Genomic DNA, 26,625 nt, shown 5'->3' with positions numbered 1-26,625 from the left:
AATAATAATTATTATTATTATTATTATACAACCGTAAGCCGGGCGCAGACTTCGCTGGTTTTCGGCATCCCTTGCGAACGGCAAGTAGGACGCAGGTAACGAGTGATCGTCATATGGTTCCACTGATCCGGGATTCACGTGACGTGATTTTAAAACATTTCAATTCAAACATTCTAGGAATAATCGATGCGCTCACCCCCACAAAAAAAAAATTGGTTGGGTAAAAAATTGTGGTGTTAATGTTTTTGAGGAGGGTTCGGAATCCGACATGATTTTACGACTGGTTAGAATGGTTTTAACTCGTTAACAGGCAATGCAACAAAACAATTTTTTATCGGTATCATTTCGTTCTCAATAGCTGAAAAGGTGGGATTTAAAACCAAAGCAGCAATTGCATTTGACGTGAGCAGCCTGACGATCATCACTAATCAATCTTCGTCAATTATTTTCTTCAACCTTTTGTCTACTATATCCCTGTCAATTTCTTTAATAACGTTTTCTTCTTATAATTCATACCTGTATTTCTTCATCATCTTCGTTTATAGTCTCATCGTCAGACACAAGTTCACTTCCAGCTTTAGTAACTTTTTCATTTCATCAGACTGATAACTATTTTGTGTAGCGGAGTTTTGACAGATTTTTCAGTAACAGCTTAGATGTCAAACGATGTTTTTTTGACAACCACATTGCTTAGCTTTGCAGCCTGATTTGCAATGACACCCTTTGGTATAAATTTCAACTGCCATTTTAACTTCATTTAGATTTTCCCTACTATCCCGGATAATGCTGAGAGTTTTCACTAATTTCAAATCCATGCTCATTATAATTTGGTAATTGTATAACACTCCTATGAGCCTGACTCTTCTCTTCCCCGCGCATTCTAACTTTTATTTCTGGTGATTTTAATCTATTTTTAAGAAGCTCATCACGATAAAATGTGTCGTTTTAATGGTTTTGAATAAATCGTGCGGATTAATGAAATCTGTTGAAAATGTTTGATTATGTTGCTTGTAATACGAAGTACCAATGAACCACTAGAATTCCCATCAAGTCACAATCTGTGTCAATGTCGACAATGCTCCCAGGTGTTTCTTTAGTACCAGAAATAAATGAAACATGCTGGAAGAAGGCATTAAGGAATGCTGCTTTGCCATATCAAGCAAAGAAAGAACATATAGTCGTTTCTACTATTAATAAATAACTGAATACATTTGACATAATATTAGACTTAAATAAGGATTTCTGGTAACTGCACTATACAGGGCATTCGTGTTTAGATAAGAAGAACTTCTGATATTATGCATTTTGTAGATACGAACTTGCTCGGGTTCAACCATAGACCCTGTATGGGTCTATGGTTCAACACACATGTGAACAAATGTTTACAAACAAACAGTCTCAATATTGTTACGATATTCTATTTGTAATGTAATGTATTTTGATAATGCCCAGTTAGCTAGCGAGGCTTGTCCAGCTGCGGAATTAGAATTGAAAGCATGTATTGTCATTGCCAATTAATATTCTTTTGTTCGTGCTTGTGCAAGACGAACGGGAACACGAGTTCGTCAGTTGTCATCCAGCTCCCGACCAGTGCAGTTCAGCTCAGCTCCGGTGCAGTGTCGACGTGGCAGCCAACATATGCCTCAAGACAATGCTTGTCAAATCCGGCATGTGGGACTGATAGATGCAAGACAACCTGCTGTGGTTCTGCGCTGTAAAACAAACATTATTCAAACATCTGTATTTCGCTGATCTTGGTCCTTTCTCTGTACGGACAGTATGGAAGTCGCATAGCATTACGGTCAGTGTCGTGTAGGAGGCGTGTAGTTTGCATTCCCTGAGACGTCATAGTTTGTAGCTGTAGAACTGGTATCGTCGTCGACGTTGCTATGAAAGACTGTACTATATATATATATATTTATTCAGTACCATTGGCCATAGGCCATAATGTACACACTTAAATGTAACACAAATAAATAAATCGTTTGACAAGAATAATCACTGCTACTGCTTGTCTGAATATTACAAATTTATACTTCACCTACGAATACCAAATTAAATTTATATTTCAGTTAAATTTCCCTCCAACAAACTATGACGTTTTTGTAAAGAGTAGAATACGTATTTTGCAAGATTTTGTATTGTATGTGTATTTTCAGATTGCAGTAGCAAAATAAATTTCCATTCAAGCGCTGGGCAATAGTAAAACTTGTGTATAAAACGAGTTCTAATTTCCTCAAATTTGGGGCATTGTAATAGAAAGTGGAACTCGTTTTCAATGAGATTACAACCAAGAGGACACAATCTTTGGTCAAGTGGTATTCCCAATGCCCTACCCTTTTCAATCATGAGCTCATGAGCAGATATTCTAAAACAAGCGAGAGATTTTCTAAAAACACTTATAGTAATAGAATCCAGATATTTTTCCCCGGCTAATAATTTTTTAAATTTAGAATAAGTGCATAATTTTGAACTATTACCAATCTGATCATGCCACTGTTGCTGGGAAATATCTAGACACCGTTGGTTAAACTGTAGCAGAAAACAATTTGGGTTATTCACATACTGGCTTTCCCATACGTGTGCAAAACCAAAATTACATAACAAATCCTTAACATATGTTACCCAACAATTAAATCCCCTTTCTATCCTGTCATATTGATAGCCATAACATTCTTTTACTAAAACAGAGGAATCACCACCTATACATTTTAACCAATACCGAATTATTTCTTTGTTCACATGTGTTCTAATTAGATGTCTTCCCAACTCCCCCCTCACAGCAGAGTTTGTGGCCTTTGGGTGTACCCCTAAAACAAATTTACAAAATTTATGATGAACTGTTTCTATATCGTAAGATTTATGTGTTCCCCATATTGCACTGCCATAAAGCAGGATTGGGAGAATTTTACAGTCAAAAACACGAAACGCAATAGCTGGTTTGAACCCATCATATTTGTAAAGAATACTTTTAATACTGTGCATGGCTTTCGTTGCTTGTTCAGCAATGTGTTTTTGGGCCTGATACCAGATACCTGAACTAGAAAAAAGAACCCCCAAATAGTTATAATTTGGGACTATTTACTATTTCAATTTCATTCCCATTCCAAAACCACTTTTCAGATTTCTTTAGTCTACCCGATTTGCGAAAAACAACAATTTTTGATTTATTCAAATTTACTGTTAACCTCCATCTTTTACAGTAATTTGCTAATCTATTTAGAAGACGCTGTAGACCAATGGGAGATTTACTAAATAATGCGAGGTCATCAGCATATAATAAATACATTAATTTTAAAGTGTTTACATAGATTACAGTTTCAACACCTTGTGTAAGAGCTTTTTCTATATCATTTATATAAAAACAAAAAAGTAATGGGGAAATAACTGAGCCTTGTTGCAGGCCTGTTCCAATTTTAAACAGATCAGTCACACCATGTGGGGTTTTAACTACTGCCTTAACATGTGTATACATTGAGAACAAAGTTGTTAATAGTCTGCCTCTCATTCCTGCCTTTGTTAATTTATAAAATAGTGAAATATGGTGGACCCTATCGAATGCTTTTTCATAATCTATAAAAGCACAATATAATATTTATCAATAATTGTGCTCAGAATAAACATATTACCTAATGTGCTTCGTTTCTTTCTAAAACCACTCTGATTTTCAACAATTCTACTATATTTATCAAACCATACTGTCAATCTTTCTGTCAGGATATTCATATATATTTTACTAATAACATTTAAAAGCATAATGCTCCGATAATTTTCAGGGTTATCCTTATGCCCTTTTTTTATACACTGGTGTTATTAATCCAATTGCCCACTTTTCAGGAAAATAACCTTGTTCAAGTAATACATTAAATAAAATAAATAACATTTCAACAATTTTCTGTGGTGCATCTTTCCAAAATTCCGAAGAAATTCCATCTTGCCCAGGAGCTTTATTATTTTTTAGTTTCTTTATGCTCTTTTTAATTTCCTCTTGTGTGATAGGGCAGTCAAGGTCAGTATTATCAACCTCTGTGTTCTCAATGTCATCAAAATTTAACCTTGTTACATAATCATTTACTGAATCAAAAAAATCCGCCATATCCTCATCCCCTATAAAATTGTTATTAAACAGATGTTTAAAATAATCATGCCACTCTTTCTGGGTAATAATTTTAGACACATTTTCGTTTCGTTGCCGAAATTTCTGCCAAAATTGCCGTGAGTTTGAATAAGCAGCTAAGTTTACAAGTTCATTTTGTCTCATTTCCAAATAATTTAACTTTTTCTCTTTAATCAATTTTCTATATTTCTTTTTTAATTTTAAGTAATATCCCAAACTTTTCCCATTTTGAGAATTTCTAAACTGATTTAGTGCACGTAATACTTCTTTTTTAGTTGCCGAACACTCTTTATCGAACCATAAATTTTCTCTCTTTTTAATATTATTTTTGGTCTCAGTTTTCATGTCAGTGGCACACAAAGAGACAATGTTCACCAAACCCGCTGCTGCTTCCTCGAGGTTTCCCATAATAATACTATCGTTAAAAGTAAGAGTTAATTGTTCAATTGGTTCAGTTTGAAAGTTATCAAGATACTGCTGTTTTTTCTGTTGCTCCCACCTTAACCTAGATGTTTCATTTTTGTTAACAATACAATTGTCCGAACTATCCTTAGTTGGATTTACCCCCATCTCATTTTGGTAAGTTAAGACAAATTCTAAAGGCATGTGGTCAGATTCAACTCTAATGCCCACTGTAAAATCAGTAAATTTAACTAGAACCTCCTCTGTTGTTAACACATAGTCAATTACACTCGTACCAAGTTCTGATATAAAAGTGAAATTGCCACTCAGCAAATTGTGAGCTTTCTGGTGCTCTATATACATTACCAAGTAAGAAAATCGGGTGGTTTCTCTGTGTTATCAAAGCCTAATTTATATTTTGTGAGTTACTAGAAATAAACTTTATATCAAAATTATCTTCATTATTTTCTCGAAATAAAATTGAAATCCCACCTGATGCTCTACCATAATTCCGTTCCCTCCTACCAAGCATATGAAATTTTTTAAATCTCTCAAAATGCATATCAAAAGGCTTATAAAGCCATGTTTCAGTGAGACAGGCAAAATCAAAAGATTTTAAGTAATCACAAAAATCTACATTTTCTATTTTTCCCAATAAACCATTCACATTCCATACAAGGAATCTCAAACTCTTATCTGTTTTAGAACATCTTGTGTCCAAGCATTCAAAACTTTGCCCATGGCCCAGGCCAATGTCTCATCAGGTATTGTTTTGTTGTACTTTACGGCTCTCACTCAGCGGTCGTATATCTTGGAGTTGGTCATCATACACATACAATATACCATCGATTTTGATTTTATTGTACATAAATTTTACATGTTTGTCCGCAGCTCTTGCCTCATCTGCAAACTTTCCCAGTTTCTTTCGAGTTTCTCTTACTTTCCAGGTATAGTCTTCTCCAATCCGATAGTCAGTACCTTTCAGTTTATTTGCTGCACGGAGAACTTGCATACGTTGCTTGTACCTCAAAAAATTAGCTATAATTGGTTGTGGGTGACTATGAGCACCAGTCAGACGATGAACTCGCTGAAATTCCAGTTCACCAGCGTTTATATCCAAGTTGTCAGTAATAAAATCTCTCACAATTTTCTCGGTTGTATCCCACGTTTCCATACCAGGCTGTTCAATACCATAAAATATCAGATTATTACGTTTCAACTGTGCATTCGTTTTATCTAATTCTACTTCCATCCTATTTGAACGTTCACGTAATTGTTTATTTTCTTCAACTAGTTTTGCCATTTCGCCTCGGTTTTCATCCACACTACTTTTCAGGACTTTTACCTCCTCTGCTAAAACCCTCACTCTATTATCCACCACTTCCATACGATCCATAATATCTTTGCGCAAACCCCGCATTTCCATCATGACATCAGCCAACGTAAACTCATCAACACGTTCGACACCAGTCTCTTGTAATCCAATATGGCGACCCTCTTTGTCTACCCCGTGTTCTATTTGTGTTAACTGGGTTTTTGTTAATGGCGAAACATGCTGACCACTGCTACTACGCAAAGTCATCGACTCAGATATTGTTCGCTGACCATCAGGCATCTTGCGAGGTGGCCCAGGGTTTACTTCAATATCGCCCGATAAAAGTAGCAAGATCCCGAAGATGAATAAACTCACGTGTATTCGGCCATGTTGATCGCACATGTGCTTTCGCTGAACCGGAACGTCGGGAATATTCTCGTGTTGAGAAAACATTTTCGAGCAATACTATAGCGCAATAAACACCTGATGATAAGATATTTCTTCACTGAGCAGTCTATGTCACTTTTAAATGTTATTTCGGGTAAAATTCGTATAACTTTACAGAATTTATGAAGAGCACTGAAAACACCTTGTTGCTTGGGCAAACGCCCTCTATCTATGAAAGACTGTACTATTGCTGAAACTACGCAGTGCGAGTGGCACGGATCTAGAAGCCGTACCTACACACGAATTGGTGACGTCACAAAATACATGACCTTCAATCGGGGTCGTTTCCTCTGAATTGGTATATACAAATTACAATAAAGATACTTAAGACATTACACATAAGGTAAAACAAATCATGTGACAATATAATGATAATAACGATAATAAATCCTAGCTTAACAGTTGAACAAAACGCTCATATAGCCCGGTCAGATAGTCAGTCGGGTGACGCCGAGGGTCACGCACTGTGTTGCAAAATGGCCGTGTGGTTGAAACTGGGTCACTCATGGCGTGACGGGTGAGGAAAACATCATTAAACACTCTCAAAATCGCAATAAAACGGGGAAGTGGTTGAATATTACGGCGTAGCCAACATGGGAAATAAAAAAACGCCCAATACAAACGACATGGGTTCGAATAACACTAGATACACATTCACCAGAACCGAAGCAATCAGAAACCAGCAATCGTTTTGGCTTTTCCGTTCAACTCATCGGAACACTGGAGTAATTAGAAAAAATGAACACCACTTAACGACCAACGTCGTGGTGTGGTACACAAGCGTACCATCAAAATAAAACAAAATTAGCTTGAAAAGACACGACATAATGTGTCGACAAATATTTGATACTTATTTAGATGTAAGAACTCGTGTTTGACCAACTTCCACCATTGCAAGTTGTTAAAATAATGAAATAAATATACTGGTATCATTGGATATTTGATTTAATTGTGAAACTTTCTAACAAAATGTTAACTGCTGGCTTTGAACCCTCAATCAACAATTCCGCAGACACAGTATAAATTCCACAACACCACAGAAGATATTCGTCTGTTGCCTGAATTGTTTTCGTAATATAGGGAACGCGGCCATCGACACTTTAACAAAACTTACCTTGACTTGGGTCTTGTTTATTATCTCTTGTCACAATCTGGAAACTGTTGAAAAAATTGCGCGTCGTCCAGTTTAAGACGTAAGTTATTTTATTATTTATTCATTCAGTTTTGTATGGTGGAGTTTTGTGAGGTTTATTATTTTTTCGCGATGTTCTTTGTTTACTTGATTACGGTTTGAGAGATTTCAGTTTATTTGATTTACGTTTTTACGGTAGCTCTGAGCGGGACTCGAACCCACTAGCTAATTTTGTTTTATTTTGATGGCACGCTTGTGTACCACGCCACGACGTTGGTCGTTAAGTGGCGTTCATTTTTCTAACTACTCCAGTGTTCCGATGAGTTGAACGGAAAAGCCAAAACAATTGCTGGTTTCTGATTGCTTCGGTTCTGGTGAGTGTGTATCTAGTGTGATTCGAACCCATGTCGTTTGTATTGGACGTTTTTTTATTTCCCATTTTGGCTACGCCGTAATATGCAACCACTTCCCCGTTTTATTGTGATTTTGAGTGTTTAATGATGTCTTCCTCACCCGTCACGCCATGACCCAGTTTCAACCACACAGCCATTTTGCAACACAGTTCGTGACCCTCGGCGTCACCCGTTAAGCTAGGATATATTACCGTTATTATCATTATATTGTCACGTGATTTGTTTTACCTTATGTGTAATGTCTTAAGTATCTTTATTGTAATTTGTATATACCAATTCGTATATACCGAGGAAACGACCCCGATTGAAGGTCATGTATTTTATGACGTCACCAATTCGTGTGTAGGTACTGCTTCTAGATCTGTGCCAAATGAGAGTTGTCTACACCAAAATAAGTTTCAAATACTTGTCCATACATTTATTCTCTCAATTTAACAACTTGTAATTGTGTAAAATTGTTAAATGAGAGTTGTCTACACCAAAATAAGTCTCAAATATTTGTCCACACATTTATTCTCTCAATTTAACAACTTGTAATGGTGTAAAATAATTAAACTAGAAGCGTCTACACCAAAATAAGTCTAAAATATTAGTCCATACATTTATTCTCTCAATTTAACAACTTGTCATTGTGGGAATTAATCAAACGAGAGCTGTCTACACCAAAATTAATCTCGAATATTTGTCCACACATTTATTGACACAATTTAACCACTTGTTAATAGTGGAAATTACTTAAACGCGACGTGTTTAATCAGTTGACATCAATGAAACTTACCCGCAGACAGTGCACAATAGAGTATCATTATTGAGCAATTATAAACAGTTAGGGTTAGGGTCGGATCAGGTATGGGCAACGGAATTATTAACAGGAACGTGTCTTGGCATTAGGGTTAGGGTCGGGTCAGGTATGGGTAACGCAAATGGCAAACACCCAATTGGCAAGATGTACACTAACTGGTTATGGCATGCATATAGTTTCACAAGTAAAAACACAAAATTTGCAATTTTTTGGATAATTGTAACTCAATAATAGAAATATGTTGTATTTCTATATATATATACACACACACACTATATAGTCTATATACACACTATATAGTGTTTGATGCAAACACATTCAGTCAATCAATTGTGGTCTTGTGGTTCAGTTGTCTACACAGTGATCAGGAGGACCCGGGTTCAATTGCCATGCCTTCCAGTCTTCTTTCGCAAACACTAATTTGCAATAAAGCTAAATATGAAAACAAATCATTCATTTGCAGGACTACTCATATGGTTCAGTGGATATGTGCAATGTAAGTAATGTGAGAGATCGCTGGTTCGAATCCAGTACGGTTAGTACGATTTTTGAATGCTAGTGAAAACATTGATCCTATAAGTAGGACTTAAATCCTATCATTTGTGTGAAGACACTCGTGGTACAGTGGACAAGAGTGCGCTTGGAACTCAAAGATTGAAACACAGTTGACAGCTGCAGGTCACGTGCAACAACAGACTCGAGGATCAATGCTGCTCTACAAATGCGCCCCTTCCTTACGTCATGAATAAATTAGCATAATTAAAAAAAATTGCATTATGTGTAGGTACTCCTTCTGGAGTCCTGCCGTGTGCCTTTGTTTGACCTTTAGTGACAAGTCCTGGAGTGCGTGATATTGGCGGCAAGATTCGCGGGAGACTATTCCCGTTCGTAACAATATGTAATCAGTATTTAATTAATATGGTTAATAATTTAATATACTGCATTGAATGATTACTATTTACACTAAAATCAAAATCAAACAAAATGCACTATTTAGTCTCTTAGAAAAAAAATTCTCATCTGAAGGTGACATCATCCTATTAGGTGATTTTAATAGTAGAATTGGCAACTTAGATGATGTAGTGGATGACAGTAAAAACCAGCATCTCCCCTTACCAACTCATTATATCAATGACAATTTTCGGAAACGAAATAACATGGATGTCCACTCATCATACAGTGTAAACAAATTCGGCAGGAAACTAATTCAATTATGCATTGATGCAACCTAATCATTTTAAACGGTAGAAGTGTGGGTGATTCAATAGGTAAATACACCTGCCACACACCAAGAGGTAGCAGTACCAATGACTTTGCTATTACTTCTAAACCATTATTTGATAAAATTAATTACTTTAAAATACATGGTCTCTCATTAATCTCAGACCATTGTTTAATAACATTGTCCATACACGCAATAAAAGATAGTCTTCTCAAAATAAATAAAACACCAAAAACAAATATATTAGACCCCCTGCCATCTAAATATATATGGGATAACCAAGCAAAACATCATTTTGAAACATCACAGCTATTACATAACAGTGATATCGAATATTATCTTAACAGATCCTATAGTGACAATGATACAGACAAGGCAATTATTGACTTTGAAAATTTAATCACCTCCATTGCCGACAGAAGTCTAAAAAAAATCACCCCCAAAATAAAGAAAAAAAAGAAGAAAAAAAAGAAAAATTGGTTTGATCAAGATTGTTGGTCCATCAGAAAAGAGCTGAGAAGCCTTTCAAATTTGCTAGAAAAATTTCCCCAAAACCCAAATATACGTGGTCGTTTCTTCCAAACAAGAAAACTGTTCAAAAAAACCATCAAAGAGAAGAAAAAACAAAAAAAAGCTCTACTACTAAAGCAACTTGAAACCTCAAAAGAAAACCCTTCTGAATTCTGGAAAACATTGCGTGAAATGAATAATGAAGAATCGCACAACGAGTGTAATAACAATATAAAACCAGTTGAATGGCTATCATATTTTAAAAAGTTATTTAATGCAAATTCCACATCCCACAGTGACGATTTAACTACTGAATTAAAGAACAAAGAAGAACACATGGTTCTTAATTCTGACTTGAATGGTCCAATTCTAAAAGATGAAATTCTAAAAGGAATTAACCTATTGAAAAATAATAAAGCTTCGAGTCAAGATAAAACTTGCAATGAAATGCTAAAACACAGCCAAGCCAACTTACTGAAAGCCATACATAAGCTTTTTAATATAATTTTTAATTCAAACCACTTTCCAGATTCTTGGAACCTCAGTTTTTTGATACCAATCCACAAATCCGGCTCCAAATCCAACCCATCTAACTATAGAGGCATTGCCATTTCTAGTTGCCTTGGCAAATTATTTACAAGCATTCTAAACATTAGACTAACCACATTCTTAGAAAAAGAGAACATACTTTCAAACAAGCAATTCGGATTCCGAAAAGATCGACGCACAACAGACAATATCTTCATTCTTAAGACAATAATTAACAAATATCTTTATAATAGCAGCACTGCCAATAACAAAGAAAATATTAAAATACAAAAAAATAACAGTAAAAATACAAATAAAATATATGCGTGCTTTGTTGACCTAAAAAAGGCCTTCGACAGTGTCTGGCATCAGGGGTTGTATATCAAATTGTTAAAACTTGGAATATCGGGTAAAATCTATAAAATTATAAAAAATATGTATAGTAAGGTAAAATATAAAGTTAAGAGCAAAGAAGGATTAATTGAACACTTCACTTCAAGGGTGGGAGTAAAACAGGGCTGTAACTTAAGCCCAACCCTATTCAACATCTTCATAAACGATTTACCTGATGTCCTTAATAAACCTAGATGTGACCCACCCAAACTACAAAACACACCTATTAACTGTATAATGTATGCTGACGATCTTGTAATACTTTCTGAATCAAAAACAGGATTACAAACTTGCCTTGATAATTTATCGATATACACTAAAAAATGGCATCTAACTGTTAACACGGAAAAGACAAAAACTATGATCTTTAACAGATCAAACAGACTTCTAGAGAATGATATTTTCTTCTTTGAAGGTTGTGAGTTAATTACTGTAAAATCAGCCAATTACCTAGGATTAATAGTAAGCGCTAATGGAAAATTCAAGGAAGGCCTAAAAAGCATAAAAAGAAAAGCTTTAAAGGCCTTATTTTCCTTAAAGGGAAAAACAGGCAAAAATCTAAGTATACCACTGTCACTCTCTCTGTTTGATAAACTAATCAGACCAATTCTCACATATGGTAGTGATGTATGGGGAGATGAAATTTCACTAAAATCACCAATTGAAGATGTACATATAAATTATCTTCGTTTTCTTTTGGGTACATCCAAAAACACTACAATGGGTTTATACGGCGAACTTGGACGTTACCCATTGGAGACTTTTATCGAAAAACAAATGATAAAATATTTTAATCGTATAAAGAACTCGTCAAATCCATTACTAAAACTAGCTTTCCAAGAAAATAAAGAAATTAACAGTAAATGGTACACCAATATAGATTCCCTTTTAAATAACATCAACCATTCTTATTTGATCGACAGCGATGAAACTCTAACTGCAAGGCAATTAGGACAAATCAACAAAAATATACAAACATCATTCATATCAACTTGGAAAAGTGAATTACATAATGACAATCGATCAAAACAAAATGAAAAAAATAAATTAAGAACATACAGAGAATTAAAAAACAATTTTGCTTTCGAAACATACCTTGTTACCCTGAAAAACATTGATATGCGTGAAAATTTAACTAAATTCCGCCTCAGTGACCATAACTTGAAAATTGAGACTGGCAGACACAAAGGAATACCCCTTGCTAATAGATTATGCAACCTTTGTGATAAAAATGAAGTAGAAGATGAGTATCACCTCATGATGTCATGTAAAAGATATACCCCCGAAAGAAATGTCCTATTCGAAATAGCAAAAACCAAAATCCAAAACTTTAAAAATTTGCCGCTAAATTCATAGCCTTGCTAAACAACAGTGGCCTAACACTCCCCGTAGCAAGGTACCTAAAGAAGTGTTTTGAAATAAGACAGCAACCCCAGTGACAACCTTCTCTCACTATTTGAGTTTTGCATTTTGTTTTCTATCTATCGTAGTATCATAATTTTATACTAGCTATTATCTGTAATGTATTAGCTTAGATTGTTTTTTTATTATCTATTTTCTGTTTTGTAACCTTTTATTCCTTTTAAACTTTTGTAACCATTGCCAGTCCCTCCGGGGAATGTGTAAGTGTTAATAAAATTAAAGCTATTAAAGATAATAAATATACTAAACATTATAAATATTTTGAGTATATATACTCGCATTGTTTTTAATTTGGGGAACTCGAGGGTGGGCCATTGATGATTGATGGGAAGATCATTGAACTATGAGAAAGAGAGAGGGCATGTTTTAAGTTGATTAATCTTATTTCTTTCAAGCTGCATTAAACGAACCATTGTTCTACTCCCCTCTTCAGACCGTGATAGTTTCTGCTTATTTACTCAAGAAAACAGATAACTCTCTGTACTGTGTCAAACAGAAAATAATGTGTTACGAAGCTTCACTGCACAGAAAATGTACAACGCTCCTGCACATGTCTAATTGGTTTTAAAATGCACTTATTGAAGTGAGCCAGAAAACCATGAGTCGGCCATGGTTAGATAAATATGACAATGCTAGAGAGAAATGACTACCCTGAGAATTCCACAGATATCCACAATGGCAAAGTTCAAACTACCATTGACAGTATCTTGGCGCTACGTGTGCTGTCTGAGCGGATGCAGGAATTCAATAGAGGATTCTTAGTAGCCTATATAGATTTCCGCAAGACTTTTGACTCTCCCTATGGAGAATACTCAAGGTTCGTGGTATTCCCACACCTCCGGTGGACCTGATCTCCTCTCTGTATTTTGAAACAGAGTGAGTTAAATGTGCTGGTGGAGTGTCTATTTTCCTGTCGAGGCAGGAGTTAGACAGGGATGCACACTGGTTCTTATGCTTTTCAACACTTGTATGGACTGGATTATAGGAAGTGTGATGGTAAGCACAGGTTGTGGGGTCTCGTTTAGAAGTGTCAAAGTAACTGATCTTGACTTTGCAGATGATGTTGCATTGTTGGTTGATTCTCTAGTGGGCGTACTTGACGCACTGAGTGCGGAGGCCGAACCACTTGGACTCCATGTGTCGCGAGTTAAGACGAAGATTCAGGCTTTAGGGGACAGCTTGGATAACTCAGGTCCGTCTCGGCGAAGGCTGGGAACGTGGATGTCACTGATTCGTGGACGAGGCTGGACGAATGTGTGTGGCGTTTGTGATATCTGAGTAGAGCTGTAAAGGTCTGAGTCTTTAAGTCCCTTGTGCTCCCTTGTGAGGCCTGGACATTTACTAAGGGGCTGAGGCAAAGACTAAACACCTTTATGACAACCTCCATGCGTCGAATCCTTGGGTACCACTGGCAGTACCATGTGTCCAACAGCAGAATACTCAGTGAGGCCGGCATGGTGAGGGTCATCTGCTTGATTCGTGACCGCCAGCTGCGCTTCTTCAGGCACGTTGCTCGCTTCCCAGGGAACAACCCTGTCGGCCAAATTCTGTCTGCACAGAATCCTGGTCGGTGGAGACGGCCCGGGGGAGACCGAGAACATCGTGGCTATGGCAGATGAACAGGTTTTTTGACAAGTTATGTGGCATAGGCTGCCCAGGCTTTGAACATTTGCTTGGAAGAGGCGGAAGGAGTGGGCGCAGAGGGTGGGCAAGGTGCCACCCCGGCATGTGTCCCATGAATGAATGAATTGCTTCTCGGCGGCTAACAAAAGGGAGACCGTCGTATTTACTCAGCAAAGGTTTACCTTGGGTAAGGAATTTGAAGTGATCAAGTGTGACGTATGTCGTAGTCTTTTGTGAAGGATGTGCCTATTGTGGCGATCAGTTTGTGTGCAGGACACATACCACCAATTAGATTTCCATAAACGACATTGTTCGCGTTTGGGTGAATTTCTGAATGAACTGGTGATAAAGATGAAAATATTGATTTAAATTTGTTAAAACCACGTGTATGTAAATAAAATACTGATCAGAAAGAAGGCAAGCTTTATCTGTCGACTTTGATGTGATGTTTTCCCAATTTTCATTTTGTACCTGTACTAGTCGTATTAGTAAGTGTTCAAAGATTGTTTCGCAAAAATATGTGGATGGTGATACCACTTGTTGTCTAATATTTTAAATTTAAAAATATTTTGTTTATAAAATTGTTTTCCTTGAGTGATGGGTAGTTATTTAATTGGTTATGCCCATTTTCACTGAATGCGTAGGTGAAATGGACATTTACTCTCATTGAAATGAATTTCTGATTAAACCAGCAACATGTAACAGAATCCAGATTAATACCTGTCATATCACAGACATTGTTTGTAACATCATAATGAAGATGTATCCGGAAATAAAGGTATACGACAATGTCAATATGTTTTTGCTGTTACTTAGGCATCCTGAAAATTCAGTCCAATACTGCAAATATTTATGAATATAGAACATGTAATCTTGCTGAATATCACCTGGTACTTAATAAATATAGTTATCAACTCAAAGTTCTGATTGTTGCCAAGTATAGATGACGTATTGGCCTGTCGTATCGTGCAAGTACAGCATGTCATCTATTGCATAGAGATGATATACAGGTGTTCCGTTCCACCTTGGGTCATAATATCTAGTTATCAAGTTCTGATTGTTGCCAAGTATAGATGACATCTTGGTCTGTCATATCATGCAAGTATATCGTCCCTTCTATTCCATAGAGATAACATATAGAAGATTGGAAAGCCATCAAGCAGTGATTGAAAAACTGACACCACTGTTTTGTACAGAGATAGATAACTAACTTAATACAGGATATGTTTGTGATTCCTCATTTAGTGTCGGAATGGGCATCTCGTCCAGTATTAATATGTTAATGAGACAATAGCATGAACACTGGTTCATAGACTTGCTTGCAGTCTGTTGCGATTCCGATGGAAAATTCTTGAAAAATAAATATAAATTGCGTAAACGTGGGGTGAACGCGAAATCCCAACAGACTTGCCATCAGTGTAAGCGCCCTCACATTACCGGCCAGATTCGGGCTTGTAAATTTGCATATACGTCATGCGGTAGTCGAGCCACAGTTCATAACAATAAACTGGACTTTGCACGTGCCTGTGTTAACTTGTCTCGCGCTATATTACCATGTTGTTGGCGCCAACAAAATTGAGTAAAACTACGGGTATCATCGTTTCTTCAAGAACGCAAGAAATTATGTGTATTATGTGCGGTCTTGACATCGTAAAGGCAGGCGGAAATTGGCACAGCTGCTCCACCCACTGGTTCATTGAATATACTACAATTAAATTCTTTCCCACTCACTTTAGTTTATCAATGTAAGACCAAGAGCTAGTTAGTCACTGCAATCAGTACCAACAAAAAAGCCAATGGTAGGGGTCAAGGTTGTGAATATGGAGGATCTCAGAGGCTGGATATGGGTTCAAAAGTGGGTGCAGAATTATTGGTGATGGTGGTCAGTGTTGTAAATAAATGAGAGAGCACTCTTACAGTAGAGTATCTGGTGAAGCCTATAGCAGAGGGGTAGGAAAGATTTCAAGGAGTTGTACAGATACCAACAAACTAAAGTTCAACTCTAGGAAAAAAACACGAACTTTGAGTAAAATAAAAAGTAAAATAAAATACACGCTGCACAATACATAAGATTTTAATCAGATTGATAAAAACGTCATTACTGGTAATGAAGCATAACAGATGTACATGTACTTATGAACCGCCCTCATTACAAGATATTAACAAATACGAAAATGCAGTATATCATGCATACAAGGATGACTAAGATTACCATGGACATACATTTACCTCTCCATGCAATAAAGATACATTTTTTTTGATGAATATTTTGTTTGATGATTCACACTGCACATGAGCCATACTTATGCTTTATTAGTAACCTAAAATGTTGTACACATCTGAGGCTTCAGATGACTACCTCAGTCTTTAGCTCAACAAACATGAATATTAACATTATACATTTCTGAACCACACAAATTTAGGTTAGTGTGGTTGCAAGATATAGACTATCAAATCCATGACACTATTAACAAGAATATACAAACTTGTTCATTTGCCATAATGATGATGTACAAAAAGGGTAACAGACTATAGTTTTGACTGGTGTACATGGCAAAGCAGACACAACGGCATAGGTATAAGCACAATTTGTAGCACTTTTCCCCCACTTTAATAGGGCCTGGCCTGTGAAACCTCCAATAACACATTGAAGATATTGTCACAAAATGAACAATCTGACAGAGGTCCATTAAACATACTTGCATACAACGTATACAAGCAAATTTAGTTTTCAAGAGGAAGTAAAAAAAAACGTTTACCAAAAATGACCATATTTGCCATACAAGGTTTGTTTATTCAGGTCAGCATTAGCATCACGTAATTCCCAATAAAATAGTATTAACTCTCAACGGCGAGTGCTCTGGTGCATTTCCAGGATGATTCCAATGTGATTATTGACAATCATCTATACGAACATGTCCGCTGTTTCAATGGCCAAGCAACGATACTCAATCTGTATTACATAACAGAACAAGCACTAACTAATTTGGGAATTACACGCATTTGAATTCAGATTCCATTGGTCTTAGTATTGTGGCTTGCACATGCAATGATTTAGACAATATTTACAATACAAATTAATAATTAATAATTAGTAATTGTCTAGTGATGACATAAACTAATAATCTAGATGACAATCAAATAATATGTAAATATTATGCAAATTATTATCAAGAAAGATTTATCAACAATATATTCAACAGTATAATATTCAGAAATCTATTTCTTGTTATCATGTTAGTTATGTTATTATGCGGGTATATAATTAATTAAAAACACTATTTTGGTTCATATGATTTAAATCTCTCTTAAAAAAACACAAAAAGCCAACATCTTGTAAATAGACAAATGAGTTTGCAAAAAAGCTATTAAGTAGTTGATTAAGTTTCACATATCACATTCAATTATTTAAATTTACCCCCCCCCCCCCCCCCCAGGACATATGAAATGAGGGGGTTATAAACAAATAATTACACAAAATCCCAACGCGGTACATGCGTCTGTAAATAAACTAATTTCATCTGCATAAATGCATTATTTAAAGAATAGCAGGTTATAGTATATATGTATTAGATATTATACATATCACATGTTCAGAAGGTTATGACAACATTACAGTATAGTGCCATACCAAAGCAAACATGCAGTCTAGATATAAATTCTGTTTACCAAAACATAATAGAATATATGGTTTTCATTATGAAGATTACAATGAACATAATGAAATGGAAATCAATATATATAGCATGAAACTATCACTAAATAGAACAGAAATATTTGAAATAAACATCTTTTGGTCAAAAAAAATACAGAGAAAAAATCTGATAACTGTAATGTAATAAGACTGATGTTGTTAACGTCTATTTACATCTTTATGTTGGTATTTGATGACTTCTTCCCATGTACTCATGATATGTTTGATAAGGATGTTTTCTGGGAAATGTTTAGCAAAGCCAGTGATTTGGTCACCTTCCTTATTGTCAATGTAAATTGGTAGAATTTCAGACAACCTAGAAAAAAAATAAAAATATTGTTTTACATCAGTGACTAAGGTAAATTCAAAAGGAAGGTTGTGATTATAAGGAGAGTTCACCTTGACAGTTCTGACACTATCTGTTAAGATACTATGATACTGTGTGAATACTATGAGGTTATTACAAGGATACCTCAAAATATGCACGAAGACAATACAGTGGCAGTATCGATCGGATGTCGATACAACGGCGTACTGTCTGAGTGCATACTTTGAGGTATCCTTGTGATAACCTTAATATTATTCATCTTTTCCTTCCAAGGATACATCATGGGATATGCCGATGTCCAAAAAGTTTAGAACAGAATCAGCGAACTTCTGTGTGCGAAGTCCTGTCAAACCCTGGTGGCAGCCATGTTTGTTTTTATTATTAGAGGATGCTTATGCAAGTAATCATTCCATATTTGGAATTCGCATTTTCATAATATGATAGGATGAAAATACCCTGTATAATACCGCAAAATTACGGCACACTGTAACTTATGGCGTTACAGTGACAGATGTATAATAATACTCTTTGATATCTAACATACAAACATTTCTACCTCAGCAATACTCATGCTGCTTCATAGATTGATTCAAAACTAATGATACACTATGATTCAATCCAAATAGAGAGTCGGGAAACCGACCAATTTGCTGACTAAATGCTCAACATGAACCAAAATCACACCCTCAGTGGTGAGCTTAAGAGAACATATACTGATTCATACTAGTATGACATGCCAATGGAAAGAAGTGCAGATATACTAGTACATATGGCTGGATGCTGTAGTAATGAATGAAATGAATGCAGAACTTCTATATCTTACTGGGTACACATTTGTATAATAATGTTACTTACTTCCAGTTATCAACATCTTGTTGTTCATCTTGCATCAAGTTTTTCTGTTTCTCCAAACCAATAACGATATAATCATGTAATTCATTAACCAGTGCATCCACCTGTATATGTTGCAGGGCTTGTTGTAAATTCTCTATTTGTCCTTCAGTCAGTTGGTCTCTAAAATCCCGGATGTCAAATGGGTCCTATAGTAAACAAATACATTCAACTATTAATGTATTGCTGTTGAATGCTGCAGCATATTTAGGTCAGATATCCTTTTGGTTACATTGGACAATACATTTACATAATATGTGCTTACGTCCCACATAAAGAAGTTAGCACATGCAGAAAATGAACAGATTTGGTCCAGCTAGAGGGTTCTCAAATATGAATAAATTACAAGACCCTATTTCACACTTCTTTGTGCATAAAGGTTTGAACAAAATCTGTCCACATGCTGATTGTTAACAACATGCAACTACACTGATGACTATGTCAATATGGACAGACTTCTTTTAACTATGATTTTCCTTTTTCATTTCATTACATGTAAGGCAAAAATAGTGCAGTTACTTTGGAAACCATTTATAACTCCAAAACAATTGCCAAATATTTTTAAGACTTGCCACCCAATGATTATCGGTACAAAAAAAAACTGTTTGGAAGGGGTCAATAAGACTTGAGCAATGGGCCTTGTATGAAATTCAGCCAATGCAATGTACAATTAAAATTACCTGGGAATTCAGGGTCAGTCTTCTCGCTTTTTCCACAGCTAATAGTTGCCATAGAGACAGAATATGCTTCAGCTGACAAGAGTGTCTCACCTATGAGATAAAAAATTAGATTTGTGTATTGATTCACAACATAAATACACCTGTCCAGTTCTACCATTAAACACATTGCCATATATGGTGAAAAATTAATTGTTAATTATATAAATAGATAGCACACATCAAGTATGAGAAAATAAGTATAAATAGCGATAAAACACAGACAGATACCATAGGGTTGGTAGAATTCCATCAAATTCATGCATATTATAACAATATCCAAATATATTCCATTTTGAAATAGTAATGCTTTTTTTCTACATACTGTTTTCAATAATTAATAATAATTATTACTTTCTTCACAGGAAATGACTTAACTACGAAATTAATGACCCACTCCTATTATACCTCATCATTGAAATTTAGATTATAATATACCTTCATATTCTCTTTGTCCATCTTCAACGTATCTACCAAGTATTTGATGATGTACATATCAGCTTTTCCACCTGATGAAGCTAAGAATCCAATAGCAATGTCCAGGCATGCCAAAGAGTCACATACATCAGTCAAGGATTTCATTTCTGATACTATCTGGTGCTGGATGGCTTTAGATAGAGATTCCTGTAATTACAATGAATACCCGGTAGTACAGTAATCAACATACACAGTACTGGTAGTGTACCATAATGCAGTTACAATTGCATGTACCTACTAAACATTTGATTTTAGGAGTCATATTTCTTGAATTTTGAGAATATTGCAGTATGTATTAATTTTATTTCTAATTCCAAACAATTTTGCCAACCCAAATTTTAGTGAAATTTGTTTTACACATTTTTATGTAATTTACTTTATTTGCTAATTCTGAACGAAATGTACATAATTTACAACATTTTGAAAATAATGAGGAAAAGATGTGTGAAATGTGTGATTTGTGAAATGTGACAACACTTTATAACGTTGACATTCACCTTGGTGACTTCAGATAGATCATTCAACCTATCACACTTTGCATTTATTAAGGGGTGATCTCATATTCAAACATCTGGGTCAAACCTGGGTTAACCCGGCCTGCCCTATTCAGACTTACTAGACCTACAATATGCAAATTAGTAGTAGGTTTGAACCTAACCTCCAGATTAACTGCCCATTAACGCCCCCACTGAAAACAAACAACAGAACAAAGAAGACGGATCTAGGGAAACCTAGGTTTTTCTTACAATACTGTTTCAGCTTGGTTTCAGTAGGAAAAAAAAAATAAGATGTATTCTATGGAGCTCCATGTTGATACTGAGTGTTATATTTTGAAGTGTTAAGAATAACAGCAGCTATTTCTTTTCTTTGCAAGTCCTGTCATGTAAATGCTAATAAAAAACAAACTTCACAAATCTATTTACATCATGTCATTTATAAGTGTGATGAAAATTATATTCATTTATTTCTGTGATTGGTAATAATAATCAGTTTCCCACAACTTACATTTCGGTACAAGTCAATACAATTGTTATTGTTATTCAATTGATCCGGAATTAATTACAGACGTGATGGTTTGTTATATTTTGTCATTATTAAAATAAGAATCAAGTGATACCATGAACCCTCTCTATTGTGATATACTATATGGTGAATTAATGTTTGAAAACAGAACAGGGAAAAAATGCACTAGAATTTTAATGAGCAGCTCCTTACGATAAATTACTTACATATATATATATATATATATATATATATATATATATATATGGCATAGTCAGTAAAATATGTTTATCCATGGAGCAAACTGATACATTTTGTCTGCAACAAGTACGGTCAGTTTTGTGCCCATGTCAGTTCGTAAATTCTTAGAACACATTTTTTGGTTAAGTTTGTAAAGTCTGTGAGACTGCAAGTTATCAAAATATGATGAAAGTATTAAATCGATAATGGCAACATTGTTTTCTAAGAAGGCATCTGAAAACCATAGTCCCTCTATCACTGTGTCAAAACTAAAGTCGGGGCTACGGTAACGCTACGACTCCGGCGCTACGACCATCGTAACATTGTCAGCTGACGGCATTGCCGCCTGTGGGCATTGTGGGCAAATTACGGGTATTTACCGCTGCCGATATCTTACTTTTCTGTGACAAAATGCACACATTTCGAACCCCCGGTTAATTAAATTAAACGATTATTTTAGAAAATACATGGAAGCACAGTGTCTTGAGGGACTGTGGGCAAAGTAGGCAGCGAGGTGTTGTTTTTAAACACCGCAGAAAATTATGCACTCAACGCAGCCATCTTGGTTACCTCAATCAGAATTTCTCCTTGTCACCCAGCATGCATTGATTGCGATATCGCAACATGCACTGTGTTGCCTTGGGCGACTGTCTTAAGTACAAGGCACTCTATGAATAAGATATTTTCAGAGGTCAGGGTTCGTTTTTTATAAGCAGTCTCGTCTGCAGATGAATAGCCTTAAATAATCAGCGCGAGTCCATTTAATTTAATTTTCTCTTTTGATACTTAGTGTCACTGGCAATTTAATAAGAAACACTGCAAATAACCGATGTGCAGCAAATCGAAATAAATTTTCGTGGCGTACGCTGCATTTGTTTTTCCGGATTTTGAGATGCCGTACTCCTGAAAGAACTGTTTGAAAATTGAACGCGTAACAGTAGTAAAGGCTTGAACACAGTAGTGTAAGTCTCAAGTGCAACTTTGTATCAACAAATGTTCGTCTTCTGATACTTATTAGCTGTCAGAAATGCATATCAATTGTCCAGCCCAATGAAAAGTCTGATTCACGCCCTCTGCTCAATTTGCGACTCGAGCATAACAGTTTATTGAAACAAAACAATTTATTCAATTTATAATTTTAAACACCGCAGAAAATTATGCACTCAACGCAGCCATCTTGGTTACCTCAATCAGAATTTCTCCTTGTCACCCAGCATGCATTGATTGCGATATCGCAACATGCACTGTGTCGCCTTGGGCGACTGTCTTAAGTACAAGGCACTCTATGAATAAGATATTTTCAGAGGTCAGGGTTCGTTTTTTATAAGCAGTCTCGTCTGCAGATGAATAGCCTTAAATAATCAGCGCGAGTCCATTTAATTTAATTTTCTCTTTTGATACTTAGTGTCACTGGCAATTTAATAAGAAACACTGCAAATAACCGATGTGCAGCAAATCGAAATAAATTTTCGTGGCGTACGCTGCATTTGTTTTTCCGGATTTTGAGATGCCGTACTCCTGAAAGAACTGTTTGAAAATTGAACGCGTAACAGTAGTAAAGGCTTGAACACAGTAGTGTAAGTCTCAAGTGCAACTTTGTATCAACAAATGTTCGTCTTCTGATACTTATTAGCTGTCAGAAACGCATATCAATTGTCCAGCCCAATGAAAAGTCTGATTCACGCCCTCTGCTCAATTTGCGACTCGAGCATAACAGTTTATTGAAACAAAACAATTTATTCAGCACGCTGTTCACCGATATATGAAAGAGTGTTTTTTTTAGGCAAGACACACGGTAAAATGACTACTGTACACCAATAAATCGACACATTTTAGAGACAACTATCTAGTATTCAAAAAGCAATATAAACTCTGCCAATCCTAAAAATAGACAACAGCTTGAATGAGGTGTGAGTGAAATCAGTTCGAACCGCAGTTTTTTCGCAAATTTGTGCGGTCGTCCTGAACTGCACTGTCTATTGTTTAAACTTCCAAACCGCAAAACTGGGTTTTGTTCGGGCGGTTTGGGTTTTCGTAGGTTTGACCCGCATGTTTGAATATGAGATCACTCCTAAATATACACCAGAGGGGGAGTTGCATTATACAATGAGAAATAAATAAGCAGCCTATCAGCTGAGATAGCTCTGCTGTTAGCAATGCACATTTCAATTAAGGACTGAAGATATCATTAGAAAATGAACAATATGTATAGTATCAAAGCAACCGGACTTGCTGTTTTCAACAAGAATTCAAAATTATCACTTTTCACCAAAAATGACAAAAATAATCATCAAAAGATAATTGAAGATGTCACCACGAAATTAACAAATATGAAAAAGGTCCACATGTAGTACCTATATATGCAATATCGAAGCAATTGGACTTGCGGTTTTTAACAAGAAGTCGAAAATATTACTTTTTACCAAAAATGGAAAAAATATTCACCAAAATTAGAGAATTGAAGATATCATGAACAAATCTAAGAGAGGTCTACCCAAGGCACATATACACCAAGTAACAAAGCATTCAGGCTTGTAGTTTTCAAGAAGAAGTTGAAAACGTAAAACATTGACACGGACGATGACGGACAATCACTCATATGATAAGCTCCGCTCAACAAAGTCAACAGCGGAGCTGAAAACTCATTGTTTCAGTAAAATTGTGCCAAAATGCTTTCCGATAGCATGCATGATAGTTCTAAATTGACTGATTCTATTTCTATCTAGAGCTGACAAAAAAATCAAAAAACAGATGTGAAAATGTTTTTTGAGACACGTTTTTGAAACTGTTGAAAGTAACCACAGGTTTTTTCTTTACCGTGAGATCATAGTTCATGGAGAATGCAGAGGCACCTTGATATTTCAATGACTTTGAAATGTTTCACCCAGATTTGGACGGTGCCCTCTCATGCCAATCCCCCCTGGTATACACTTTGTGGTATTAGAAATATTTAATTGAATGTTGATTACATACTTGTTGTATCCTATTACGCAGTGATTCAAATACTGCAGCATCTCTAGAATCCTGACGGAACACAAGCTGTTCTATCTTTCTCTTTATCTTGGCTTTCCCATAGATGAATCTCTCTTCCAGCTGCCTTTCCAGACCGCTTAGATTATATTCTACCAGCGTGTCATGTCCAACTTGAAGTGAATAACTACAATGTGACAGCACTATAGGAAGGAGATCTTTCTCTGGTTCATAAGCAATGAGATGTGCTGGCGTTAAGTCACATGGCAGAATCTCATCATCACTAGATATATAAAATGAAACATTTACAGGACTGGTTATTTTCATTTGTTCATGCTTAGATATCTACATCATTGTTTTACTTAGAAGTGGAGCAACTGCGAAGTTCAGTTGCTCCAAATTGTTATTAACAAAACAATTATAAATGACATTATATGGTCGTTAACTATTTTGCAAACGACAGACAGCTATCATATACCTTGTCTGTATCATTGTAGATGTCAGACATATAAATTAATCCATGAATTTCTTTTTTCTAACAGGAACTAAGAACAAATGCACCAATTGATTCTCCAGAAAGTGATACACATGAATGATTACACTACTTGCCTACTATCCACTTTGCGTATTCTGACGTACTGGTCAATAAATTCATTCTGCGTAATGATCAGGAAATCTACCAATGCAGTAGAACAGACTCCATCAGCTTTCCTGGTTGGTAACACCATGGCTATACTACTATTCTCATCTATTGGTTGATTGCACAGCTCTTTACTAACATACAAGCCACCTTGAAAACAACAATCTTATTGTGTCAGTGTCAAGTTGCTTGAAGTATAAACCGTTTTAATTTGGATGCTTATAAATTTCCATGATTTTGTAATTTTGAGGTTATTAAATAAATAAATAATATTTAATGTACACTGCTATAAAATATTACAATATTTAACGACTTGTCAAAAATACTTTGCTTGTGATTTAGTGGTCGATAGTACCATATTTGTTCCATTACAACTGCATCTCCAATAGAAGCAGTATATAATCAGATTTGCTGTATACTAAATCATTAAAATACTGTATTTTGACCATAGTGAAATCTCCGTAATTTATGTAAGCCAATACACTACTGATATAGCAAATACTACTGTATAATTAAACATGCATTTAGAAAAAGAAATCCTCTTGGCTGCAGAAATATGTTGAAAATGGTGTCTTGTACTATTTTACAAAATGTACATTTGTGAAAGATTTTGAATTAAAGCCAGACAGCGTGTTTTAAATTAAGGATGTTATACAGTTCAAAAACCTTAGTTTGAAACTCAAATTTGGTAAGGATAAGTGATGGTTCACATACTGTACATATTTTCAAAAGAACAAATAACTGAAACTCACCATAGTTAGCTATTTCATTCCTGACAAGATTCCAAGCTAGACTGAAACTCTTGATAAGTCTTGTGTATTTGTCACGAACATGACCTAAAACAACATAAGGAAGAATAAGTTTGTGGTTCTTTTGGTTGCCTTGTCGATATCGACTTCCTGATTACTATAACTATTTTTTCACTTCTTGATTCTATATTTTAAGCATAATAAGTTATTTATTTTCAATACACTAGATAATATAATACAATTTAACATTTTTCAGTTATTTTCACAATTTACAATATGATAAATCTATTTCACTTCTTAACAAGGTTTTTCTATGTATTACCTACCTCTTGGAAACTTATTCAGGAATCTACCAATCTTTAAGTTAATTGCTTCATGAATATCAATATTTCTATGATATTCATCTATTAATAGTTGTTGTAAATGCACGATATCAGGTAAGTACTTTAATGCACGTAATTTATATTCCTGAAATAAGATGACATTTATAAAAGTTGATAAAAATCTTGGAATTTGAGAGCAAGCATAATTGTGTTTTCTTGTTGATGTAGCTGACTGCTAACATTATTATTATTTCATCACATAATATCTA

General features: G+C 35.4%; 1 protein-coding gene across 1 annotated transcript in view; it reads right to left on the bottom strand.

Moving 5' to 3' along the window:
• Positions 1 to 16,384: 16,384 nt before the first annotated feature.
• LOC146739492 (E3 ubiquitin-protein ligase rnf213-alpha-like) overlaps positions 16,385 to 26,625 on the bottom strand; it is a 55,339-nt gene continuing 45,098 nt past the window's right edge. The window contains exons 24-31 of the mRNA XM_085502430.1: positions 26,360 to 26,501; positions 26,037 to 26,120; positions 25,254 to 25,434; positions 24,648 to 24,927; positions 20,394 to 20,579; positions 19,920 to 20,009; positions 19,204 to 19,388; positions 16,385 to 18,336 (exon numbers count right to left, since the gene is read on the bottom strand). Coding sequence (XP_085358556.1) covers positions 18,180 to 18,336; positions 19,204 to 19,388; positions 19,920 to 20,009; positions 20,394 to 20,579; positions 24,648 to 24,927; positions 25,254 to 25,434; positions 26,037 to 26,120; positions 26,360 to 26,501 — 1,305 coding nt within the window. The 3' untranslated portion in view covers positions 16,385 to 18,179. The remainder of the gene's footprint in view (positions 18,337 to 19,203; positions 19,389 to 19,919; positions 20,010 to 20,393; positions 20,580 to 24,647; positions 24,928 to 25,253; positions 25,435 to 26,036; positions 26,121 to 26,359; positions 26,502 to 26,625) is intronic.

Source organism: Saccoglossus kowalevskii, chromosome 8 (genome assembly GCF_978046115.1).
Source record: "Saccoglossus kowalevskii chromosome 8, keSacKowa6.1, whole genome shotgun sequence".
NCBI lineage: Eukaryota > Metazoa > Hemichordata > Enteropneusta > Harrimaniidae > Saccoglossus > Saccoglossus kowalevskii.
The sequence above is the reverse complement of the archived record's forward strand: the minus strand, read 5'-3'. Positions and strand labels throughout refer to the sequence as shown.